We start from the raw sequence: 24,481 nt of genomic DNA on the forward strand, positions 1-24,481 counted from the left end.
GTTACAGATCCTTGTTTGTTTTGAGCAGCACTTGGCTGAGAACCCAGAGGTCTCACTGTGCACCCGACAGACTCTTCTGGAAGACCACCCATTTTAACCCTGATGCATGTGTCTGGCATCTTAGTTGACTTTATTCACTGTTCTTTAGAACATCAGAGTTACTAGCTAGGATCATCCTTCTGGAGGCTTAAGTGATGATGAACCTTCCTGCCATGTGCACTACCAAAATCACATCCACTGTCTTCAAGGAAAGAAAGCTAGAGGCATGACCAGCAGCAGCTTACGAACCAGGGACACAGAAGAAACTACGGGTCACTCCTTGGCCTCATACTCCATAGTCTCAGTTCTAAGCATCCTCTTGGCACCTTTTGGGTAATACTGCTTTAAGTATTTACATATAATCTTGATTCAGAATTTCTTTTGGAGGGGGTGTTTCTATTTCTGTTTAAAAGGCTTGATCAGAAGTTCTAAAAATACCCTGTATCAGTCTTTTCCAATGCTGAGATCATTTCTGGCAGACATTATAGTGTGATTCAGTTGCCTCTTGATATGCTGGTCTTAGAATGATAATGACAAAATGCGAATCCTAAAGGCTAGTTCATCTTGTTACTCTTTCTACAAACACGAGAAATTGCTCCTATATAAATATAACATGTCAAGACAGAGGAGTTGATCATATTAAAACCTGCCATTCTGAATTTTGCTAATTAATTCGTAATACTTCTGTTGCATAAGAACATGTGTTGTAAATCTCGGCATGGTGGTATACTCCTGTCATCCCAGCACTTGAGAAACTGAGGCAGGAAGATCATAGGTATCATAGATATTTCAAGCCTATAAACTAAACTTACATTTAGCTATAAAATAATGTAGTATTTCAAGTCCTGTTCTACCCTAAGTTTTCCTACAGAGCATCTAATTGATATTCCCTATGAGCAGGCAAGTGGAGAAGCAGCCATGAGCCTATCACACAGAACAGCTTGGAACCTGGGGCCTCTCCAAAGGCATTGCGGGTTTCCCATTGGCAAGGGCTGGTTCAGAATCAGTTCTGCATTTGGTTTCTTGCCAGCACCCTCATCACAAAGGTGAGCTGAGCAGCTTTCCTTCTCATGAAAACCATCTCTCAAGGAACCCTGAAGTCTCTAACAAAGGGACATTGACCCAGCACAATACAACCTGAAAAGAATACTTTCCTGAGAAATTAACTTGCCAAGATGCATTTAAAGTTCCTTGTTAGCTGGGCAGTGGTGGCGCACACCTTTAATCCCAGCACTTGGGAGGCAAAAGGAGTCAGATCTCTATGAATTCAAGGTCAGCCTAGTCTACAGAGCTAGTTCCAGGATAGCCAAGGCTATACAAAGAAACCTTGTTCCAAAAAACCAAAAATACATAATAAAGTTCCTTGTTTTAGTCTTGTATAGTAAAAGGAAATCAAAAACTTTTATTATTAAAAATACTTTTATTGAGTGAAACGGATCAGTTCTGGTAGAAGGGAGAAAGGCAAATAGTGCAATTTTTTTAAAAAAATATTTTTTTAAAGTTAAAATAGAATTTTTAGTCTTCAATATATTTTAAAAAAATCTATATAAAACTTGATCTTCCAGCAAGTGCTGTCTTGTGTAAGTGAACTGCCTACTACAGAGCCAGACAAGATGCAGCTGTCGCCTGAGGACAGACTGGCCTTAACTGCCAGCAAGGTGCCAGTGTCCAGTTGCAAACATTTTACACCCTCTTATCTCACACCCATCCACACAACAAAGTCCAGTGCCAAAACCATAAGAGAAGAAAACACTACATCACACATTGGGAGCTGACTCTGAGAAGTGAAGCTGTCATGTGAATATAGACCCAGGTTTTCAGGAGGCATCAGCTCGAGCAGCACTTCACATGCACGGGATCTCAGTACCGGGTTTAAAGAGCTTCTCTGGTATTAATCCATGTCTGCATCTTGACAGAGCTTTTTGCTTTTTCTTTCAGCATAGTTTCAAACACGTGTGTAGAGCAAGACCTCATTTCTTTGGCATGAAAATATTTTTTACACAAAAATGGTTCATCAAAAACAAAATATAGTCACTTTAAAAAGTAAACTTTGGGATTCTGCTGCCTTTGTATTAAAGGCTGCTTCTGTGGGAATCACAATCCTCTTTGTCTTCAGGTGAAGTATGGTGTCTGCTTTCTGCCTTCCAGTGAGAATCCTGCTTCTGGGAGAGAACAAAAGCAGTCAACAAAACGAGAAGGAAATAGCACTGCACAGCGCCTACGAGTTCCTGGTGTCTGAGACCCTGACTACACATCCTGCCTCTACTCAGCAAGGTCTCACGCTGGACTACATATGTGAAACCTTCCCAGCAATGAGACTGGGGTTGGGGGGGGGGGACAGAAGGGCGAGGGGGAGGCAGGCAGAGCTGCTCAGATGTTCTGCTTTCCTACTGAAGACTCCTGTGCTTAACGGGAGACACCTGTAGCGCCTATGCCCCTGCCCACAGGAACTGCACTTGGAATGAAGGTCTGACGGAAGCAAACGGAACCCAAGAAAGTGCCTCCTGGGCTCACAAAGGTCCAAGTCACAGGACTCTTTCTAGACAGATATCCAGAAGCAATCCTCAAATGTAAACTTAAATGCCTTTTGAAATTTGTATTTTCTGGGTCAGGGTCTTACTAAGTGAAGCCCAGGTTGACCTCCAGCGCCTCATCTTCCTTTCTGCTTCAGTCTTCCTAACTTCCGGAGCGCTAGAATCACCACAGCGTATTCTACTATGTCTGGCCTCGAGTTCGCCCCACCCCATTTTTTCCTTTTGAGGCAGGGTCTCACTAGGTTTATCTGATGCCTTGAACATGTAATCCTGCCTGCATCAGCTTCCCCATAGGGATTGCAGACTGTGGCTGAAGCCCAACTAACCAGCTTTTTGTTGTTTTTCAAGACAGTTTTGTGTGTGTGTGTGTGTGTGTGTGTGTGTGTGTGTGTAGTCCTGGCTGTCTTGGATCTTGCTTTGTAGACCAGGCTGGGCTTGAATTCACAGAGATCCATCTGCCTCCTGAGTGCTGGGATTAAAGGCGTGTGCCACTATTACCTGGCTAAGATCCCAATTTTTTTTTTTTTTTTTTTTTTTTTTTTGATTTTCGAGACAGGGTTTCTCTGTGGCTTTGGAGCCTGTCCTGGAACTACCTCTGTAGACCAGGCTGGTCTCGAACTCACAGAGATCCGCCTGCCTCTGCCTCCCAAGTGCTGGGATTAAAGGCATGCGCCACCACTGCCCGGCTTAAGATCCCAATTTTTAAAGTTGGATTTATATGCCAACTTCCTTAGATATAAAATTATCAGTATTAAGAACAAAAAATTTTTTGGTCTGTATTTCTCTTACAAGTAATTGGCATTCTACTCAAGTTAATTGTAGTAAAAGTAGATCAGGCAAAAGAGGAAGAATTACTGGTCAGATGAGTGTGTAGCCTTGACTCTACATTATCAATGTTCCCAGTTACTTATTAATATCAATTTTGATATAAGGTGAGACAAGCAAAGGTGACCTACACATAGCCACAGTGAATGTCCAAGTTGACTTTGTTTCCTTCAATGACTGACAAGGGTGTTTTTGTCTTCTGGCTCTTCTGAGACTTCTAATTTCTAGAAAACAACTCCAGAATTAGTATCCAGGTTACAGAAATTTAAAAATACTTTAGCCAACCAGACACACATATAGCAGGAATGCCTTTCAAAGACCTTAGAGGGACTGGTGAGATGGTTAGGAAGAAGCACTTGGTGAGCAAGCCTGATGACAGAATAGGATACCTGAAACTTACAGTGGAAGGAGAGAACCAACTCCTTGACCACTACACACGGATGCCACAGCTCACTCTGTCTCTGTCTCTCTCTCACACACACACCACTAAGAACGCTGACAGACAATATAATGTTCTTGTCTTGGGAACAATTTCACTGTGCTGTTTTCTGAGGGGCTAGCCTAAACCTCAGAGTCTCCTATCTTTGTCTCATGTATCTGGGACTATAGGGACTTTTACCACTGTACTTGGCTTACAAAGTCTTTTCGTTGTCTCTCTTTCTCTACCTGTTTGTATGGTAATGTGTGTGAGCACATGGCTTGGCATGTGTGTGGTGGTTCTCCTCTGCCTGGTAGGATCTAGGGAGAGAACTTAGGCCGTCACCCCTGCTGGCGAGAGCCTTTACTACCGAGCCATCTCACCAGCTCGTCCTTTTTGTTTTGTTGTGGTTGCCATTTTTGTTGTTTTGCTTTGTTTTTGTTTTTCGAGACAGGGTTTTTTTGTGTAGCCCTGGCTGTTTGGCCATAAACTCAAAGATCCGCCTGCCTCTGCCTCCTGAGTGCTGGGATTAAAGGCGTTCGAAACCACTTCCAAGATGTTGTTGCCATTTTTAAAGATTCTTTAAAATTACACGTGTGTGTGTGTGTGTGTGTGTGTGTGTGTGTGTGTGTGTGTCTATGGCATGTTTGGGGGGTAAAGACAACATGCCGGAGTCAGTTCTCAGCTTCCACCATATGCGTCCCAGGGATTGAATTTAGAATGTCAGTTTCCCCACAGACCCACAGAGCCATCTCAAAGGCTCCTTTTTTTTTGTTTTTGTTTTTTGTTTTGAGATAGAGACAAAGATCCTCCTGCTTCTGCCTCCAGAGTGCTGGGATTCAAGGTGTGCACCATATTTCTGGCTTAATTTTTCTTTATTTTATTGCTTGCTTGCATCTTTGTTTTGGAACAGGGTCTTGCAGTCTTGCTATCCTGGAACTTGCTATGTAGACTAGGTTGTACAGATATGGTATATAGAATACATATGAACAAAAACACTCATACACATAAAATAACAATAAATATATCTTTTAAAAAATATAAACGTGGCTGGGTAGTGGTGGTGTAATCCCAGCACTTGGGAGGCAGAGGCAGGTGGATCTCTATGAGTTCAAGGACAGACTGGTCTAGAGAACGAGTTCCAGGACAGCCAGGGCTACACAGAGAAACCCTTTCTCAAAACAAAACCAAAAATGTTAGCATGGGCAGGTAATCCCAGAACTGCAGAGGTTGATCATTGACCAGGCAGACTAGCCTACTTGGTGAGCTCTGGGATAAAGGTATATGTCACCATGCCTGACCACTCTTTTGGTTTTTTGAGACAGGGTCTCACTTTGTAGCCCAGGCTGGCCTTAAACTCATGATCCTCTAATTATGGAATTACAGGCATAAATCTTAAGCTTATAAATAGAATATCCAGTCCTGTGTATTAATCACAATGCCATGCTTGGTCGAGGGTTGAGTTGCCCCGTTCTCAGTTACAGTGAGGGGTTGCCCTGGGTGTGGCCAGCAGTACTGCAATTTACTCTTTCCTTTTTTTCTGTCTTCTTACTGGGGTTCTGCTGTTATTGTTGTTATTGAATAGTTCATACATTCACACTGGTTGAAAAACCAAATAATATCTAAAAATGGGGTCATTGAGGTGTCTTTAGCAGCTGAAGGTTCCCACCAGCAAGCCTGACAACCTGAGTTGGACCCCAAGGATCCACATGGTGGAAGGAGAGCTGTCTTCTACAAGCTGTCCTCTGAGCCCACCGGTGAGCTGTTGCACCTATGAACTGTTCACTAACACCATAAGAGAGCACACATGAAGGAGTGTGGTCTGTCCCTCTGCGGCCTGCTGTCCCTGTCCCGTGTAAACAGGCTCTCTGCTATTATGCAAAGCTGAAAGGAAAACCTAGAGTTGCGCCATTTTGTAGCCATGCAGAAGTCCCTGGGAGAGTCACAAAGTGACAGAGCTTGTCAAAGGACAGGAGCCTTGCAGTTGGAGCCCCCCAGTGTGGCAGGAGAGCGTCTGTCCACAGAGTCGCTCTGCTTGTCTTTAGCTGTGGATGGCGGCCTCAGAGTGGAGAGCCGCTGCTCAGAACATTGCCCTGCTTCCTTGTTGCAAAAACAAGCATTTTTTTTTTATAAAACTGTTTGCTTTTCCTATTTCTAGCATTAGCAAGTTCAAAGGAATGGGGGAAAGAGTGTGTGAGGCTTGTTACCAGGTACATTTCTGTTTCCTGACATCTCCAGAACCAGTTCATCCATCTGAAAATATTTTGTTTGGAGCCAGTGTTTTTGTTTTTTGTTTTCTTCAGTTAACTGATTTTCTGATCCTGGCTGTGGAATGCTGAGTAATGGGTTTAATCACCTTTCCTCATCTATAAAATGAGGTTGAGGGGAGGGAGTGGGAACTTGGATTGGTATGTAATATGAAAAAAAAAAGTTTGTTTTTCTTTTTTTTAAAAAAGAAAAAAGTGAAGTATTAGGATTAGATATTTCTTCTGAGTCTTCCCAACTCAAAATTCTTTCAAATCAAGTTTTCACTAGCCTTGCATGGCTTCCGTATCTTTTCAATCTAGACCTGAGGTCACAGCTTTGTCCCTTTCCCTGCACTTTCCTCTCAACTCTTGGGCAGCAGGTGATCAACCACCGTGTACCATGATGGAAACTGTGATGAAGATAACTCACAAACATGCAGATCCACACCATGGAGACCAAAATGAGAGGGCTCTGCGTTAGAGCTGAGGGAGCAGATCGGATCTCACATAAACCCAACACCCTCTTCCGGCCTTCAAGAGCACTGGACAGCGGGGCGGTGGTGGCGCACGCCTTTAATCCCAGCACTCGGGAGGCAGAGGCAGGCGGATCTCTGTGAGTTCGAGACCAGCCTGGTCTACAAGAGCTAGTTCCAGGACAGGCTCCAAAACCACAGAGAAACCCTGACTCGAAAAACCAAAAAAAAAAAAAAAAAAGAGCATTGGACAGACGTGGTGCACAACACAATGCAGGTAAAACATTCACACCCGTAAAATAATCTTAAAGAATGCAAGTGTGGCCAGTTGTGGTGGTGCACACTGGTGGGATTTGCTGAAGGAGGCAGAGGCAGGAGGATTAAATTTTATTATTAAAAAAAAAAGAATGCAAGTGTGTTAAAATATGCTGGAAATCTCAGAGGTGGGGAAGCAGAGAGAGGTCACCCGAGGAACACTGCTCAACACTGTCCTCTGACCTCCATAGCATCTGCACATATATGTATGTGTACCTGCACATACAAGTGTACGCCACATGCACACACAGTCATACAATAGGATATCAACTGGCAATGAAGGACACAGTACCAATGCACCAACAACATGGATGAATCTTAAAACACCAGGAGAAAGGTGAAGAGTAAACACAGGCTGGAGGGAGGCCTCATGTTGGTTCCCAGCACCGAATGGAGAAAAGTATGGCTGTGTGGCTGCGTTTCTACAGTGCTCTGCGTCTGCATAACTAGTCTGCAGGGGTAAAAATCAGAGCAGTCACTGCCTGTGGGGTGAGTCCAGAGGCCTCACTTCAAAGGGCTCTCAGGGAACTTCCTGCAGCAGAGATTCTCTCTTCTCACTGGCTACTACAATGGGTACACAAGCACGACCAGGGCTACTGAATCAGCAGGATCTTCATTAAAGTAGGAGGACGGGCATTGAAGACATCTCGTGTTGGGTGCTTATGTGTGCGGGTATGAGTGTAATGCATGCGAGTAAGGCCAGAGGAGGGCATGGGTGTCCTCTCTCACTATGCCATGCAATCCTTTGAGATCGAGTCTCTCTGCATCTACAGCTAGACTGGCAGCCGACAGGCCTCGGGACTCGCACAGTACTGGAGTGTAGAGCACCCGTCCACGCATGGCTTTATGTGGATGCTGTGGTGTGAACGCAGGTCCTCACGTTTATGCAACAAGGCTCTTACCACTCGGCCACCTCCCTAGCCCCACATTAAAGTTGATTTTAATGAGATGTCTTCATTTTGTTGTATGTAAATTATACTTCATTAAGATTTGGTATTTTTTGTTTGTTTGTTTGGGTTTGGGGGTGGGGTTCTTAGCCATGGAGATGAAATCCAGAGCCTTGCATATGCCCAACACACACCATACAACTAGCCACACCCCAGCAATGTTATTTTAACAGGAAAACAATTCAAGGGTCAGTGAGATGGCTCAGGGAGTAAAGGACCTGAGTTCAATCAGCAGAACCCACATGGTAGAAGGAAGGAACTACCTCCTGCAATTGGCCATGTACACACTCATACACACACACAATCAACTGGTCAATATTTAAATGTCAAATTTGAAAGGGAAAAATTATATTTTATAGTATTTTTGTATTGTAATTTTTTCTTTTTTAGATTTATTAAATACATGAGTACTCTATCTGCATGTACGCCTTTATGTCAGGAGAGGGTATCGGATCCCATTATAGATAGTTGTGAGCCACCATGTGGTTGCTGGAAATTGAACTCAGAACCTCTGGAAGAGCCACTGAGCCATCTCTCCATCCCTGTACAGTATTCTTATAGACCTTTTTAAAAATTATTATTATTTGGGGTTTTGAACAGAGACACAAAAACAGCTTAACTTAAATGGCTTTCAAATATCTTTAACTACAAAGACAGCATGTCCAAGGAATGTTCCTTGAATCTGAAATGGGAAACGTAAGTTCCGAGTTCTTACTTCACAATTAGGGAATAGACTTTAAGTCTATTGATCTGTACACTGTTTACATAGATGCAACAAAATCTATGAGGTGGCTTATACAACTGCCGCTGAAGAAACAGCTGATATCAATGCGTAAGACCCTGAAAAAATGACAGCTTCCAACTCAGGAGGAGCTCAGTAGCTGAGTGAAGTCAGTCCCCAGATCCAAACACCAGTTAAAGACCCTAAGGGAGAGGGGGAGTTAAAGACCCTAAGGGAGAGGAGACACCCCCCCACCCAGTACAGCGAGGGAAGAGCTGTGAGATGCAGTTCTAGCCCAGTTTCCAAACAAACCACAAACAAGACGACTGTAGTACCAGCACTGGGGAGGCACAGGTAGGGGGATCTGTGAGTTCAAAGCCAGGAGGAAAGGGGAGAAGGAGAAAAGAATCGATGAACTATGATTAGAGGGACTTTAGGGGAGGAAATGTGAAGGACAGACCTTGGCTGGGTATTGACCCAAACAGAGAGAAAGCAGATGTGTCAAGTTAAGTGGGAGAGAGCTAGCGCAGATGGTCAGTCATTAGAGGACACTGGGGTTTACAGCTGGTTGTCCTGAGCGTGGTAATGTTATTACAGGTGTCTTTTTAAACGTCCTCATCTGCTGGGTATGGTGCCACATGTACATAGCCTTTGTACTTTAGAAGGTGGAGGCAGGAAGATGGTGATTTCTAGACTAGTTACATAGTAAGACCTGCCTCATCCCTCCAAAGAAATTACACACCTGAAAGAGATGCATCTTGAAGTGTCTATATGTGAAAGACTATGTCTTAAATTTGCTCTAAAATGCTTTTAGAAAGCATGAAAGCCACTGAGATGGCTCAGCAGGCAAAGGCAAAGGCACTTGCTGCTATGCCTGATGCCCTGAGTTTCATCCTCATAGCAATGGTGGAAGGAAATAACCCCCAAAGCTGTCCTGACTACCCACACATACACCTAAGCACATTTTCTCTTTCTCTCACATGTGCTTGTGTGTGCGTGCACACACAAAGTGAAGTTTTTTTTGTTTTTTGTTTTTTTTCGAGACAGGGTTTCTCTGTGGTTTTGGAGCCTGTCCTGGAACTAGCTCTTGTAGACCAGGCTGGTCTTGAACTCACAGAGATCCACCTGCCTCTGCCTCCCGAGTGCTGGGATTGAAGGCGTGCACCACCACTGCCCGGCTCACACAGTGATATTTTATTTATGTTTTATAAATAAAGCTTTCCTGAAACCAGAAGGTAAAACTAAGCTACTAGAGGCCAGGCAGTGGTGTTACACACCTTTAATCCCAGCACTAGAGAGGAATAATAGGCCGGATGAGACAGAAACTCGCTCTCTTCCAGTCTGAGGATTTCTTAGAGGTAAGAGCGCTCTAGTGGCCTGGCTGCTTTGCTTTTCTGATCTTCAGGTTAAATCCCAATATCTGTATCTGGGTTTTATTATCCATGCCTTCCCCCACCCAGGAAAACACACAGAAATGCCAGACATTTGTTTAATCCCAGCCACTACGGAAGCAGAGGCAGGCAGGTCTCCATGAGTGAGGTGAGAGGCCAGCCTGATCTAACATTATTAATTCTAGGCTAGTGAGGAATAAGGATAAGACCCTAAAACACACAGACAAGAATAAACAAATGTGGTGACTGGAGAGATGGCTCAGAGGTTAAGTGCTCTAATTACTCTTCCAGAGGTCCTGAGTTCCCAACAACCACATGGTGGCTCACAACCATCTGTAATGATATCTGGTGCCCTCTTCTGGCATGAAGGCAGACATACAAGCAGAATACTGTATATACAATAAATAAATAAACGTTAAAAAAACAAATGTAAATTTTAAAGTACACAGAGCGAGGAAGATAAAAATTTAAATTACAGATGTACAATTATATTATTTTTCTACTTTTTAAAAAATATTTATTTATTTATTTAATGTATGAGTACTCTATCTGCATGTGCACCTGCATGCCAGAAGAGGGCATTAGACTCAACTACAGATGGCTGTGAGTCACCATGTGCTGCTCTTAACTGCTGAGCCATCTCTGCAGCCCTATTTTTTTCTACCTCTGTGTGTTCTTAAAATCCTGTGTACACTTTAAATTTGAAATTTTGGAGCCGAACTTGGAAGCGTGCAGTTTTAATCCCAACACTCAGGAGGCAGAGGCAGAAAGAAATATCTTTGTGAATATGAGGCTAATCTGGTCTATGTAGTTCCAGGACAGTCAGTGCTACATAGGAAGACCCTGTCTTTAAAAAAATAAACGGGCTGGGTGGTGGTGGCGCACGCCTTTATCCCAGTACTCAGGAGGCAAAGGCAGGCGGATCTCTGTGAGTTCGAGGCCAGCCTGGTCTACAAGAGCGAGTTCCAGGACAGGCTCCAAAGCTACAGAGAAACCCTGACTGGAAAAAACAAAACAAAACAAAAAAAAAAAAAGAAATTTGAAACTTTGTGCATTGTGAAACATCTCAAAGAATCTAGGTGAAGGGTAAGGTACTTGCTACATAAGACCCTAGGCTCCATCCCAGCAGCACAAAAATAACAAACACTAAATGCATATGTTCAGATGTCCCACAAATCAGAAAGAAACAGGGGCAGTTTTGACACTGACAGTTTTTGGTTCCGTCTTACCCTCTAGTCCACAGTATGGCTTTTCCTCCTCAGCACGGTGCCCTTCTTCTCCAAACCTTCCTTCTATAGAATAGCCACCTCCCAGTATTCCCTGAGCCTCACCGCTTAGCATAGTGAGACCCTATCGATGTACATCTTAAGAGAATCTGGGCTGGGGACATAGAACAGTCAGTCAGTGTTAGCCATGCAAGCATGAGGATGTGAGTTTGATCCCCAACATCTGCATAAAAAGACAGACGTGGTACATGCTCTTGTCACCCCAGTGCTGGTGGAGAAGGTGGATCCCTGGGACTTGCTGGCCAGCCAGGTCTAGCCTCATCATTAAGCTCAAGGTCCTTGAGAGACCTTGTCTCAAACAACAAGGCAGACAGCTCCTGAGCAACATCACTGAGCACTGAGGCTGTCTTCTGGCCTACATATGACACACACACACACACACAGAGAGAGAGAGAGAGAGAGAGGGGGGGGGCGGGGGGGAGGAGAGATGCACGCCCCTCCCTGTAATACACCTACACAATTTTTTTTTAAGACAAAGAAAGGGGAACGCACACTTCTGTTGAGATTCTCACAGCTGATGGGCAGCAGCGTGCTCAGCTCCAGATCTGTGACCATCTGCCGAGACTCGGCCAGCAAGCGCTGGAGCTTACTAGTAGGAGAAAAGTCATCCTGAAACAACACGCGGTTCAGCACTGTGAGCGGAGGTGCATTTTTGCACAATCACAGCTTATAGACACAAATGCTGTCAATGGTAGGTATCAGTATTACAAAAATAACCAGTTCCTTTTATTTCTTATAACCTACTCAATGAAATGAAGGAATACAAACAGAACCTACTACAGTTAATTATAAGAAAAGATTCCTAAACATTTCTTAAATAAAAACTTCAGGCCAGGATGTGTGTAGTGGTGCATAGAGGAGGCAGAGGCAAATGGATCTCTATGAGTTCAAGGCCAGACTTATCTACATAATGAGTTCCAGACCAGCCAGGGCTACAGAGTGAGACCTTGTCTTTAAAAAACAACAACAACAACAATAAAAAAAAAAAAAACGGGGAGGGCTGGAGAGATGGCTCAGTGATTAAAAGCACTGGCTGTTCTTCAGAGGTCCTGAATTCAATTCCCAACACGCACATGGTGGCTCCCAACCATCTAGAGTGGGATCTGATGCCCTCTTCTGACCCAAAGATATACTTGCAGATAGAGTACTCATATACATAAAATAAATAAATCTTTTAAAAACCCAAGTCATAATTAGCATGTCAAAGCAACTGCAAAATAGAACCTTAGACTAAAAATATGTGGAGATGTGCTTTAGTTTAATCTTGCTATTTTATTTTATTTTTTTTTTCAGTGTGAAAATCAGAGGACAAGTCAAAAAAAACCAAAAATCAGTTCTCTTTTCAACATGTAAGTTCTAGGAATCAAACTCAGGTTGTCAGGCTTGGTGACGAGCACCTTTACCGTCTCTCTGAGTCATCTAGATGGCCTTTAATTTAAAAACAAAACATTTATTTATTTTGTGTGTAGATGATAAGTTCCATGACATGAAGTTGGAGGAAAACTTTGCAAAGTCAGTTTTCTACTTCTACCCAGTGGATTCAGGTGTTTGATTCAATTCATCAGGCCTGGCTGTGATTGTCTTTATCCCAAACCAAAGCCACCCTGCAATCAAATACATAAATGTAAAGGGGGGTGGCCATCTCAACAATTCTTTTTTGGTTTCTTGAGACTATTTAAATGCATTTTATTTTGTGTGTATGAGTTTTTTGCCTGTATGTATGTGCACATGTGTGTCTCATATTCATGAAGTTCAGAAGAGGATTCCTGAAAATGGATTTATAGATGGTTGTGAGCCATCAAACCTGGGTCTTAGCCAACAGCAGCAAGCACTACTAACTGCTGAACCATCTGTCCAGTGTGTGAGATGGTTCAATCACACAGACCTGTGATTGTAAAACCTAAAAATGGCTAAAATTAAGCAATAAGAAGAATAGAAGCATGCTGAGGAGAAACTCTGTTTGACTGCATTGGGAGCTCTCATGTAAAACAGAAACCTTTTCGTGGGGCGATGCTGCATCTTTGCTGATGAACACACTCTTGGATGAGGTTCTTTTGTCTGAAGGGGGCTCTGGCTCATCTTCTTTCTCTGCAGACTTTGAGGAACCCAAACACTGGGGAGGCTGGATGGCAATGGGCTCACTGCAAGCAATAAGACCAAAGAGAAATAGTATCACACGCATGTCACTCATACATCTAAAAGTATGCTAAGAGGACAAAAAGTGCCAGGCATGTTGCCCATATTTATAATCTCAGCGCTCGGTAAGGAAGCTAAAGCAGGAAGATGGACCAGTCTGAGCTACACAATAAGTTCCTTGCTAGGCTAGGGGACACACAGTGCTGTCTGAAGAAAAGGTAAACAGAGAGGTGGGGTAAAAAAGAAGAATGTGACAGGGCCTTGCTATGCTGGCCTGGAGCTCACACTCCTCCACCACAGCCTCTTGAGTGCTGGGCTAACAAGCATACATAGCACCTCTAGCTTAAACATGTTGTCTGAAAGGAAGTCAAGGTGATCTGACCAGAGTATTATACATTAATGCATGCTTTTGCAAGTAAAAATTAAAATCTGTAGTTCAGGGTAACTATAAGAACAAGGAATTTCCCTCCTTCAAAAAGTACAGAAATAGGGCTAGAGAAATGGCTCACTAATTAAGAGCATCTACTTTTTTTAAAATTTTTTTTGTTTGTTTTCCAAGACAGGGTTTCTCTGTGTGTTTTTTTTTTGTTTGTTTGGGTTTTTTTTGTTTGTTTGTTTGGGTTTTTTTTGGGTTTTTCGAGATAGGGTTTCTCTGTGGTTTTTTGGAACCTGTCCTGGAACTATCTTTTGTAGACCAGGCTGGTTCTCTGTGGTTTTGAAGCCTGTCCTGGAACTGGATCTTGTAGACCAGGATGGCCTCGAACTCACAGAGATCTGCCTGCCTCTGCCTCCCGAGTGCTGGGATTAAAGGCGTGCACCACCACTGCCCGGTGCATGTGCTGTTCTTACAGAGGATTCAAGTTCATTTCTAGCACCCACATGGTTGCTTACAACCGCCTGCAAATCCAGTTCCCAGAGATCTGACACCTTCTTCTCGCCTCTGCATACAACTGCATGCATGTGCATGTATGTATGTGCATGCGCGTGCACACACAGACACACAACTATTCACTGCTTCTGAAGAGTACCTGGGTTCAGTTCCAGCACCTACATAGAAGTTCACATTAGCTGTGATTCTGTTATCAAGATCCAATGTCCTCTTCTGGACAACACCCATATACATAAATTAAAATTATTAAAAATAGATTTTTAAACTTCTAGCCCGGTGGTGATGGTACACACCTTCTATCCAGCACTCGGGAGGCAGGGACAGATAGATCTCTAGGTTCGAGGCCAGCCTGGTCTACAGAGTGAGTTCCAGGACAGCCAGGGGTACACAGAGAAACCTGTCTCAAAAAGTCTTTTTTAAAAAAAAAAAAAAACCAAAGGTTCAGCTTGGTAGAACATACCAGTGATCCTAGAACTCAGGAGGCAGAGACAAATGGATCTCTGTAAGTTCAAGGCCAACCAGATCAATTCAGTGAAACCCTGTTTCAAAAAAACCTGTTTCAATAAATGACATTTTAAAAGTACAGAAGGGCCACTAAGATTGCTTAGTGGGTAAAGCTGCTTGCCACCAAGTATGGGGACCTGAATTTGATCTCTAGAACCCATATTGTAGAAGAGAACCAATTCCCACAAGTCGTCTTCTCAACTCCACACTAGTGTTGTAGCATACACACACTAATAAATAGATGTAGTTAACTTTTTTTAAGTAGGGAGGCTGGGGTACAAGCTCACTAGCTTATTATTCTCAGCCCTGGATTCAAACCCTGAAACAACAGAAACACAATTTTAGTAAAAAAAATAAAAATAAATAAAGAAGGTGCTAGGGACAAGATCCTACAGAAGGCAGGGGTAAGCATTACTAACAGTGTAAGGTTAAAGCGTAAACAGGTAGGCTTTTGGCTTGTGAAACTGACATGGGCCTGTGACTTGGTGAAAGTGGAGAGGCACTGGGCAGGTGATCACTGCCTGCAGGTACTATAGAGCCCAGGAAGCACACAGAAGAGCAGGTGCCTGTGGTTCCCCTCACAAAGAGACCTTACTTGTTAAGTGGAAAGAGGCACAAATGTGAACATTTACCTAGATAATAAAGTGGATACACAGGTTCTTGTAACCTGAGGAAACAGGAAAACACCACTATCTTTTCTACCTAATCACCAACTTGTCCCGTGCCTGTGGCTCGGCTGGCAGAACAAGTTGGCATTTACTGAAGTTAGCGAGATCAAAGGGGCATTGGAGGAAAACCCTGAATGTAAATTTGAATTTATTCATACATTAAATTTAATTTAATACACACACACACACACACACACACACACACAGTGCTCTCAAAACTACCCAATGCAGCTTCACTTTATAAATAAAGAATGTTAGCCAGACAGTAGTGAGGCAGAGACAGGTGAATCTCTGTGAGTTTGAGGGCAGCCTGGTTAATAAGAGCTAGTTCCAGGACAGCTGGGGCTGTTACACAGAGAAACCCTGTCTCAAAAAACCAAGAAAAGGTTTTTAGGGGGTGGTGCTCAAGGCATAGCTTAGTGGTAGAACAACTTCCCAGCATAGTCAAAGCCCCCATTTGAATTGCTAGTACCACACACACACAAGGTCTTGCTTAGGAGGGAGAAATAGACACCAATGCCTTCCTGATACTTTCAGTTTTCCAAAGATCTTTAAAACCAAATGACTTAATGACATTTAGTATAGCAAGTGATTTTTAATTTTGTACTTGGCAGGATATCTGTATGTTTTTTAATGACTCAAGCTTCTTTAAAAGGCCCAAAAAATGCTCTACATAATGTAAGTACTAGGAATTTTAATCATAAAGTCCTGTGAAAGTCAATGCAAAGACTAAAATAAGGCTCTCAAGATAGAAACCTCATCCTTTCTGTGCTCTGAAGAGCTATGCTTTACTTAAAAATAGCAGGCTTTATTACAGTGCCACTCAGCCACAAGATTCAGCAACTCTAACAATAAGACAAGCTTGAATAATTTAGCATATTCTAATTATCTTATGCAAAAGAAAGGCAGTCACTTTTATCAGCTTGTTAAACACCAATGTTCTGTCTTTCACTTATTTAGAAAATAGGAAAGCTGGGAAATGGGAAGTTGAAAACAGGTATGAGCTGGACACAGAAGTGAGGCATAGTGGGTATGTAACATGTGGCGTGACCCTAGCTAAGGACAGACACTGTGATGCAGGGTCTGTCCTGCAGTCTGGGCCTCAAAGGGTCAGCATGTCAACTGGAAAGGACCCTGGGGTGAGGAATGCTTCAGGACAGCATTCCACCCTGCACAGTGACCTACTTGTTTGTTTTCTAATAAAACATCTTTGTCCAGCTCATAATTGGTTTTATTTTTAAGTAAAACCTCTGCCTCAGAAGTATCCCTTAGTGCAGAGTCTCCATTGGAGTCCCCTTGCACAAAGACTCCAGTGTTTATGCCATGAGGAAAAGAGCCAAATTTTGTTTTAAGTTTGTCTTAGATACGACCACAGTTTGCAAACAGTGCTTTCTCACTAGCCATAGGCATAAGCGTCTACTGCAGCCCTTTCTGTGCCTGCTGTCACCTACACTCCGTGTTTACAGATATGAACATCACCAACCTTGCTGAAGACTTCATGCCGCTGACACCTCCTGAACAAGTGCACACAGTTTTGTGGCGAACAATTCTTTGCACTTTGGAAGGCTTGAAAATGCTCATCCACTCCACGTCAGTCATGTGTCCTGGGGCTTCGACAACGATGTTACTCGGGTGGCAGCACTTGGACTCACCCAGGTCCTTGTCACCAACACAGACTTCATTTTGGACGCAGCATGAGATTTCGGCTGTATCTGCAAGGTTATGGCAGTCCCCATCAGGCTTTTCCAGGTACTTTGAGGCCGAGCAGTTAGAAAGGCCCAGGTAAACATTGATGTCATGCCACTGCTTCTCATCAGGCAGCGAGACGGATGTTTCTGAGAGCTGCTGCTCTTCGACCTGAAGCTCCATCCCATTGCTTCTTGGTGAGTTTGCATGAAGCTTGCATAGTGTAACTTTGTTTTCGGGTTCAGTCTGGATTTTTCCACCCAGAGACCAAGATTTTTGTTTCTCCAGTAAGTCTTTGGTAAATAGAGACGAGAGAGCAATTACACTTTTTTCCCCAAACGCAGTGTTAACCTGTAGCTTCTTCTCTCTGCATGCATCACAAGAGCTCTTGTCTGACCTATTGTGCTGAGCCAACGCGACCTCAAACTTTTGATCCTTAACCAATGACTTCTGATTTCTCTCTCTCTTAATATCGATTTTTGGGTAGTTATTGTCAAGGTCTGATAAACACATGTCTCTGCTACAGTGGCATTACAAAAAAAAGGAGTTATAAGATTGACTTGATACTATCATATACTAGTATCACCTCCCCCAAGCCCCATTAGTAGACCTAGATCCCAATAAACCCCTTAGTCTGACTTTCAGAGCCCACCTCCTACAGGAAGCCTTTCTGACTGCCAAGCCTACATTCCCTCCCCTTTCTAGCCCTCACTCATTGTGTTTACCATCAAAACAACAGCAACAAAATCAAGACTACCACAGAAATGTAACAGGACCTTTACCAGCCTTTCTCTAAGGCTTTTTCCTAACAGAGATTCCATCTGTTTACTTAAGACAGGTTCTCACATTGTAGCCCAGGCTGGCCTAGGAATTGTGATCTTCCTGAGTACTAGGAATACAGGTGTGCATACCATGCCGGTTTGTGTTCTTTCTTTCCATGATGGTATGAACCACTTCCTTCGATTGTGTGTGTGTGTGGGGGGGGGGGGGGGGAGAGAGAGAGAGAGAGAATATGGAGGTCAGAGGACAATGGCAGTTGCTTCTCTCCTTCCACCATATGGGGGCTGGGATTGAACTTAGGCCTTCAGGCTTGGTGGTAAGTGCTATTACCAGCCACGGCATGAACCACTTCTTTTTTTTTCAATAATTTATTTATTTTTTACTTTATATGTTTTGCCTGAGTGTATGTCTGGGTGAGGGTGTTAGGGCCCTTGGAACTGGAGTCACAGACAGTTGTGAGCTGCCATGTGGGTGCCGGGAAATGATCCTGGGTCCTCCAGAAGAGCCGTCAGTGCTCTTAACTGCTGAGCCATCTCGCCAGCCCCCATGAACCACTTTTAAGAAGCAACCTCAACTCATCCAGTGCCTCACAGTGGCAATGAATTTCAAAGAGGGAGAAGACATGTTAAAGGCTTCTGCTTGAAAGAGAACACTGCGTGGGCCTGGGGTCTGCGGGTGGCAGCAATAGATGGGACGTAGGGCAACAGAATAGCAACCCTGAGGAAGGTATGAGGACGGAAATGCAGCCTAGCACAGTGCATCCTGCTGCCAGCTGCATTTCTCCCAGGGAGAGGAGCTGGAGCCACCAGTCACTGACAGTCTAGTCCAGACTTTGTAGTCCCCTGCAGGCTGGGATGCCCCACTTCCTCTTCTTGACAAGCACAATGGCTTTAGTTGGGCACGCCAGCACAGGTCTGTAGTCCCAGTAAAGAGGAAGGCTGCCATCGGTTTAAGACCAATCAGGACGACTCAGTGAGAATGTATCTCAAAAACATAAAAAAGAAAAAGAAAATGGACTTCACTGCGGTAGTTCATCTGCATTATCTAGCCATTATTCAACTGTTTCAGATTTACAATCATCCCCACAATTCTCGTCACAATCGAGGGAAGGATGCCACATACCAACTGGCAACAGACAGGAAGATCTGAGCTCCTGTTGCAGCTCATGATGTTATTCTTCGCATTATTCTCTGAGGCTGGTACCAAGTCCCACGGATCTTACTCCCGATAGTAAGCCCACTGCCTACACAGTGGAAGTGCTGCAATAATGAAGGCCTGGCTAGCTCTGCAGTGTCTACTCCAGCTCAGAGCCTTTTACTCACAGACACACAAACCTAGTCTATGATTTATTTTTGTTAGATGACTAGTTGACACCTACAGATTACATCTAAAATTCTTACACTAGGATTATTGTAATTATTAGTGTTCACATATTTATTTCCTACCATACCAGAAACAGCAGCAAGTACTGGCTCACAGCAAGCCAGAGTAAAACTGACCTAAGGAGGAAGTAAAAATCAACATCAATACCATCGGCTAAGGTTACCTGCATTCCAGGGCCTTTGATTTCTCCATCTTTGAGTCATATATCTGTATTAATTCCTGAGAATTTTCTACATTGAAATTAAGAAACTGCAGGTCACTCTGTTGTTTTACGTAAATCTGCCAGAGATGTCAACAAATCAATACAATAAAAACAAATCCAAACTGAATCAACAGCTTGGCACTTTGAAATCCTAAACAGACCAGATGATTGCAACAAGGTATTTCCATACATCTCATCTCCTAACCTCTAAGCCCCACAGCCAAGACTGCTATGCTAAAGACAATGTATGTCTGATGTAGTGAAGATTCAGGAGGCACCATTAACAAAATCAGCAGGTTCTGGGTGGTGGCGGTACATGCCTTTAATCCTAGCATTCAGGAGGCAGAGACAGGTGAATCTCATTAAGGCCAGCCTGATCTACACAACAAGTTCCAGGATGGCCCTGTGTCAAAAAAAAAAAGCCCCCAAACAAACAACACACACACCACACACACATACACATAAAGAGAGAGAGAGAGAGAGAGAGAGAGAGGGGAGAGGAGAGAGAAACTTCCCCAACAAAAATCAACAGGCAGACAGCTTCCTAATTCCCCAACATTTCTTATCTATGGTCATAGAAGACAGCTGGGACATACCTGTCTCAGGTTGTGCAGCTCTGAATTTGTACGATCTTGCTTTGACTTTGCAATATCAAGTAACTCATCTTTCCTCTTTTCTCTCTCGACTGTATAAGGACAAAAATAATTGGATATTTTTCATCAGCAATATCAATACACATCACTCAGGTTCTAAAGATTTAACAACTAACACTTCTGTTGTGGTTCTCAAACTTAAAAGCTGCAGAATGACTAACTGAGAAGAGCTTTCATGTGTGATTCTGACTGAGTCCACCATGAAATAGGAAAGTGCACAACGTAATTAATGTTAAGTCAAAAAATGACTTAAAGTATATGCAAAAATAAAGGGAAATATGGGGGAAAAAAGCCTGAAAGTAAGCGAGGCCCAGGAGTACACACCTGTAATTTTATCACTTGGGAGTTGGAGGTGAGAAACTCAGGAATTCAAGGCTAGCCTGGGTTATGTGAGACCCTGACTCAAAACAAAAAAAAAAAACAAATAACGAACACCAAAGATTGAAAGCAGATATTGAGAAGTGGTTGCTGTCTTTATTCACTGAGACAGGATCCCTCTATGAATCCAGGCTGGACTTAAATTCGAGCTCCTCTTGGAGCCTCTACACTCCAAGGGATTAGGGTATCCTATCACCTCCGGCTAAGAACTTATTTTTATTTTTAAAAATTTAACTTTTTTTTAATTGTATGTATGTACACCACATGCATGCCTTCAGAGCAGAAGAGGGCACCAAATCCCTTGGAATCACAGCTACAGAAAATTGTGAGCTGTTAGCTGCCATGCAAGTGCTGGTAATTCAATCTGAGTCCTCTGGAAGAGCAATCATTTCTTGTAACTGCTGAACCATCTCTCCAGTCCTAGGAATTTATTTTTAACAAGTAGGGCTTGGTGATGTGCACCTGTGTTCCCAGATACTCCACATTCGACACATGAAAATCACTTGAGGCCAAAAGTTAGAGAACAGTCTTGGCAACATAGAAACAAAAACATATGAAGAAGTTATTTTTAGGAGATGGAGATATGGCTTAGAGGTAGAGTGCTTATTTAGGTTTGATTCCTCCCACCAGCATTACATAAAAGAGTGTTTATACAAATAAGGTACTTTAAAGGTATAGAAACCAGGTACTATCCCCAAACATACATTAACAGTGTACATAAGAACGATTTGGAAGGAAATAGACTCATCAGTTAAAGAAAACATTTTTTAAATCTAACAAAAGCTTAACCCAAAATATCCAAGAAATATGGGATACCATAAAAGACCAAATCTTAGAATAATAGTTATAGAAGAAGGAGAAGTTCAACTCAAAGGCATAGAAAATTTATTTAACAAAGTCATAGAAGAAAACTTTCCCTAACAAAAGAAAGATATACCTATGAAGATACAAGAAGCTTACAGAACACCAAATAGACTGGATCTAAAAAAAGTCCTCTCGCCACATAATAATCAAAAACACTAAACATACAGAGTAAAGAAAGTATATTAAGAGCTGCAAAAGAAAAAGGCCAAGTAACATATAAAGGTAGACCTATCAGAATTACACCTGACTTCTCATTGGAGATGATGAAAGTCAGAAGGTCATGGTCAAGCATTATACAGGCATTAGGAGACCATGGATGCCAGCCCAGACTACTATACCTAGCAAAACTGTCAATCACCATAGAAGGACAAAACAAGATATTCCATGACAAATATAAATTTAACCAATACCTAGCCACAAACCCAGCCCTACACAAAATACTAGAAGGAAAACTCCAACCCAAGGTAGATGGCTACACCAACAAAAACACAGACAATTGATGATCTCATCACAGCAAATCCCAAAGAAGAAGAAAAATGCACAAATTAACATCACCAATGATGAAAACTAAATTGACAGGAGATAGCAACCACTGGTCATTAACATCCCTTAACGTAAATGGACTCAACTCACCTATAAAAAGCCACAGGCTAACAGATTGGATATGAAAACAGAATCTATCCATCCTTCTTCTGCATACAAGAAATGCATCTCAACCTCAAACACAGACATTGTCTCAGAGTAAAGGGTTGGGAAAAAAATATACCAATCAAATGGATCTAAGAAACAAGCAAGCCAGGTGATGGTGGCGCACGCCTTTAATCCCAGCACTCAGGAGGCAGAGGCAGGTGGATCTCTGTGAGTTCGAGGCCAGCCTGGTCTAGAAGAGCTAGTTCCAGGACAGGAAGCAAAAGCTACAGAGAAACCCTGTCTCGAAAATCCAAAAAGAAAAAAGAAAAGAAAGAAACAAACAGATGTAGCTATCTAACAAAATAGACTTCAAGCTAAAATCAGTCAAAAGAGACAAAGAAGGTCATTTCATATTAGTCACAGGAAAAATCCATCAAGAGGAAATTTCATTACTGAACATCTATGCCCCAAATACAAGGGCACCCTCATACGTGAAAGAAACACTTCTAAAGCTTAAATCATACATTAAACCCCACACACTAATATGGGAGACTTCAACACTCCCCTCTCACCACTGGACAGGTCAATCAGACAAAAATGAACAGAGAAATAAGAGAACTAACAGATGTTATGACTCAAATGGACTTAACAGACATCTATAGAATATTCCATCCAAACAGAAAAGAATATATACCTTCTTCTCAGCACCTCATGGAACCTTCTCAAAAACTGACCACATACTCAGTAACAAAACAAACCTCGACAACTACAAAAAAATTGGAATAACCTTATCAGATAACCATGGTTTAAAACTAGAAGTCAACAGCAATACTAATTCCAGAAAATCCACAAACACATGGAAATTAAACAATGCTCATCTGGATCATCAATGGGTCAAGGAAGAAACAAAGGGAGAAATTAAAGACTTCCTAAAATTCAATGAAAATGACCACACAACATACCCAAATTTATGGGACACAATGAAAGCAGTGTTAAGAGGCAAGTTCATAGCACTAAACGCCTACATAAAGAAGCTAGAAAAATCCCACACTCGTGAATTAACAGAACATTTGAAAACTTTAGAACAAAAAGAAGCAAACTTACCTAAGAGAACTAGATGGGAGGAAATAATCAAAGTGAGAGCTGAAATCAACAAAATAGAAACAAAGAAGACCATACAAAGAATCAATGAGACAAAGAGTTGGTTCTTCGATAAAATCAACAAAATAGACAAATCTTTATCCAAACTAACCAAAAGGCGAGAGAGAATATCCAAATCAACAAAATCAGAAATGAAAAGGGGGACATAACAACAGACATGGAGGAAATACAGAGGATCATCATGTCATATTTTGAAAACCTGTACTCCACAAAATTGCAAAACTTAAAGGAAATGGACAACTTTCTGGATAAATATCACTTACCAAAACTAAATCAAGACCAGATAAGCAAATTAAACAGACCTGTAACTGCTGAAGAAATAGAAACAGTCATCAAAATTCTCCCAACCAAAAAAGCCCAGGACTAAGTGGTTTCAGCTCAGAATTCTACAAGACTTTCAAAGAAGAACTAATACCAATACTCCTCAAATTATTCCACACAATAGAAACAGAAGGAACATTTCAAAACTCTTTATACGAGGCTACAATTGCCTTGATACCCAAACTACAGAAAGACATTACTAAGAAAGAAAATTATAGATCAATGTCACTTATGAACATTGATGCAAAAAATACTAGCAATTCTAATCCAAGAACACATCAGAACCATCATCCACCATGACCAAATTGGCTTCATCCCAGAGATGCAGGGATTGTTCAACATATGAAAATCTGTCAACGTGATCCACCATGTAAACAAGCTGAAAAATAAAAACCACATGATCATCTCATTACATGCAGAGAAAGCTTTTGACAAAATATAACATCCCTTCATGATAAAGGTTTTGAAGAGAGTAGGGATACAAGGAATATACCTAAACATAATTAAGGCAATTCACAGCAAACCAACAGCCAACATCAAACTAAATGGAGAGAAACTCCCAACAATTCCACTGAAATCAGGAACAAGACAAGGTTGTCCACTCTCTCCATATCTATTCAATATAGTTCTTGAGGTCCTAGCTAGAGCAATAAGACACCAAAGGGAGATCAAGGGGATATAAATTGGAAAAGAAGAAGTCATACTCTCACTGTTTGCTGATGATATGATAGTTTATATAAATGATCCCAAAAATTCTACCTAGGAACTTCTACAACTCATAAACACTTTCAGCAACGTAGCAGGATACAAGATTAACTCTGTGAGTTCGAGGCCAGCCTGGTCTAGAAGAGCTAGTTCCAGGACAGGAACCAAAAAGCTACGGAGAAACCCTGTCTCGAAAAAAAAAAAAAGAAGAAGAAGAAGAAGCAAAAAATATCAAATGGAAAAAAGGAAAGCATATTTAACAAGTGGTGCTGGCATAACTGGATATCAACATGTAGAAAAATGAAAATAGACCCATATCTATCACC

At 42.2% G+C, this 24,481-nt stretch overlaps 1 protein-coding gene across 1 annotated transcript in view; it reads right to left on the reverse strand.

Moving 5' to 3' along the window:
• Positions 1-1,476: 1,476 nt before the first annotated feature.
• Positions 1,477-24,481, reverse strand: part of Ccdc62 (coiled-coil domain containing 62) — a 47,781-nt gene continuing 24,776 nt past the window's right edge. The window contains 7 exon segments of the mRNA XM_041648100.1: positions 1,477-2,201; positions 3,530-3,622; positions 11,688-11,804; positions 13,192-13,336; positions 16,876-17,598; positions 19,405-19,520; positions 20,040-20,128. Of these exon segments, the coding sequence (XP_041504034.1) occupies positions 3,569-3,622; positions 11,688-11,804; positions 13,192-13,336; positions 16,876-17,598; positions 19,405-19,520; positions 20,040-20,128 (1,244 nt within the window). The 3' untranslated portion in view covers positions 1,477-2,201; positions 3,530-3,568.

This window comes from Microtus oregoni, unplaced genomic scaffold, assembly GCF_018167655.1.
Source record: "Microtus oregoni isolate MIOR12 unplaced genomic scaffold, Mior012 000003F_ref0000135, whole genome shotgun sequence".
In the NCBI taxonomy this organism is placed as follows: domain Eukaryota; kingdom Metazoa; phylum Chordata; class Mammalia; order Rodentia; family Cricetidae; genus Microtus; species Microtus oregoni.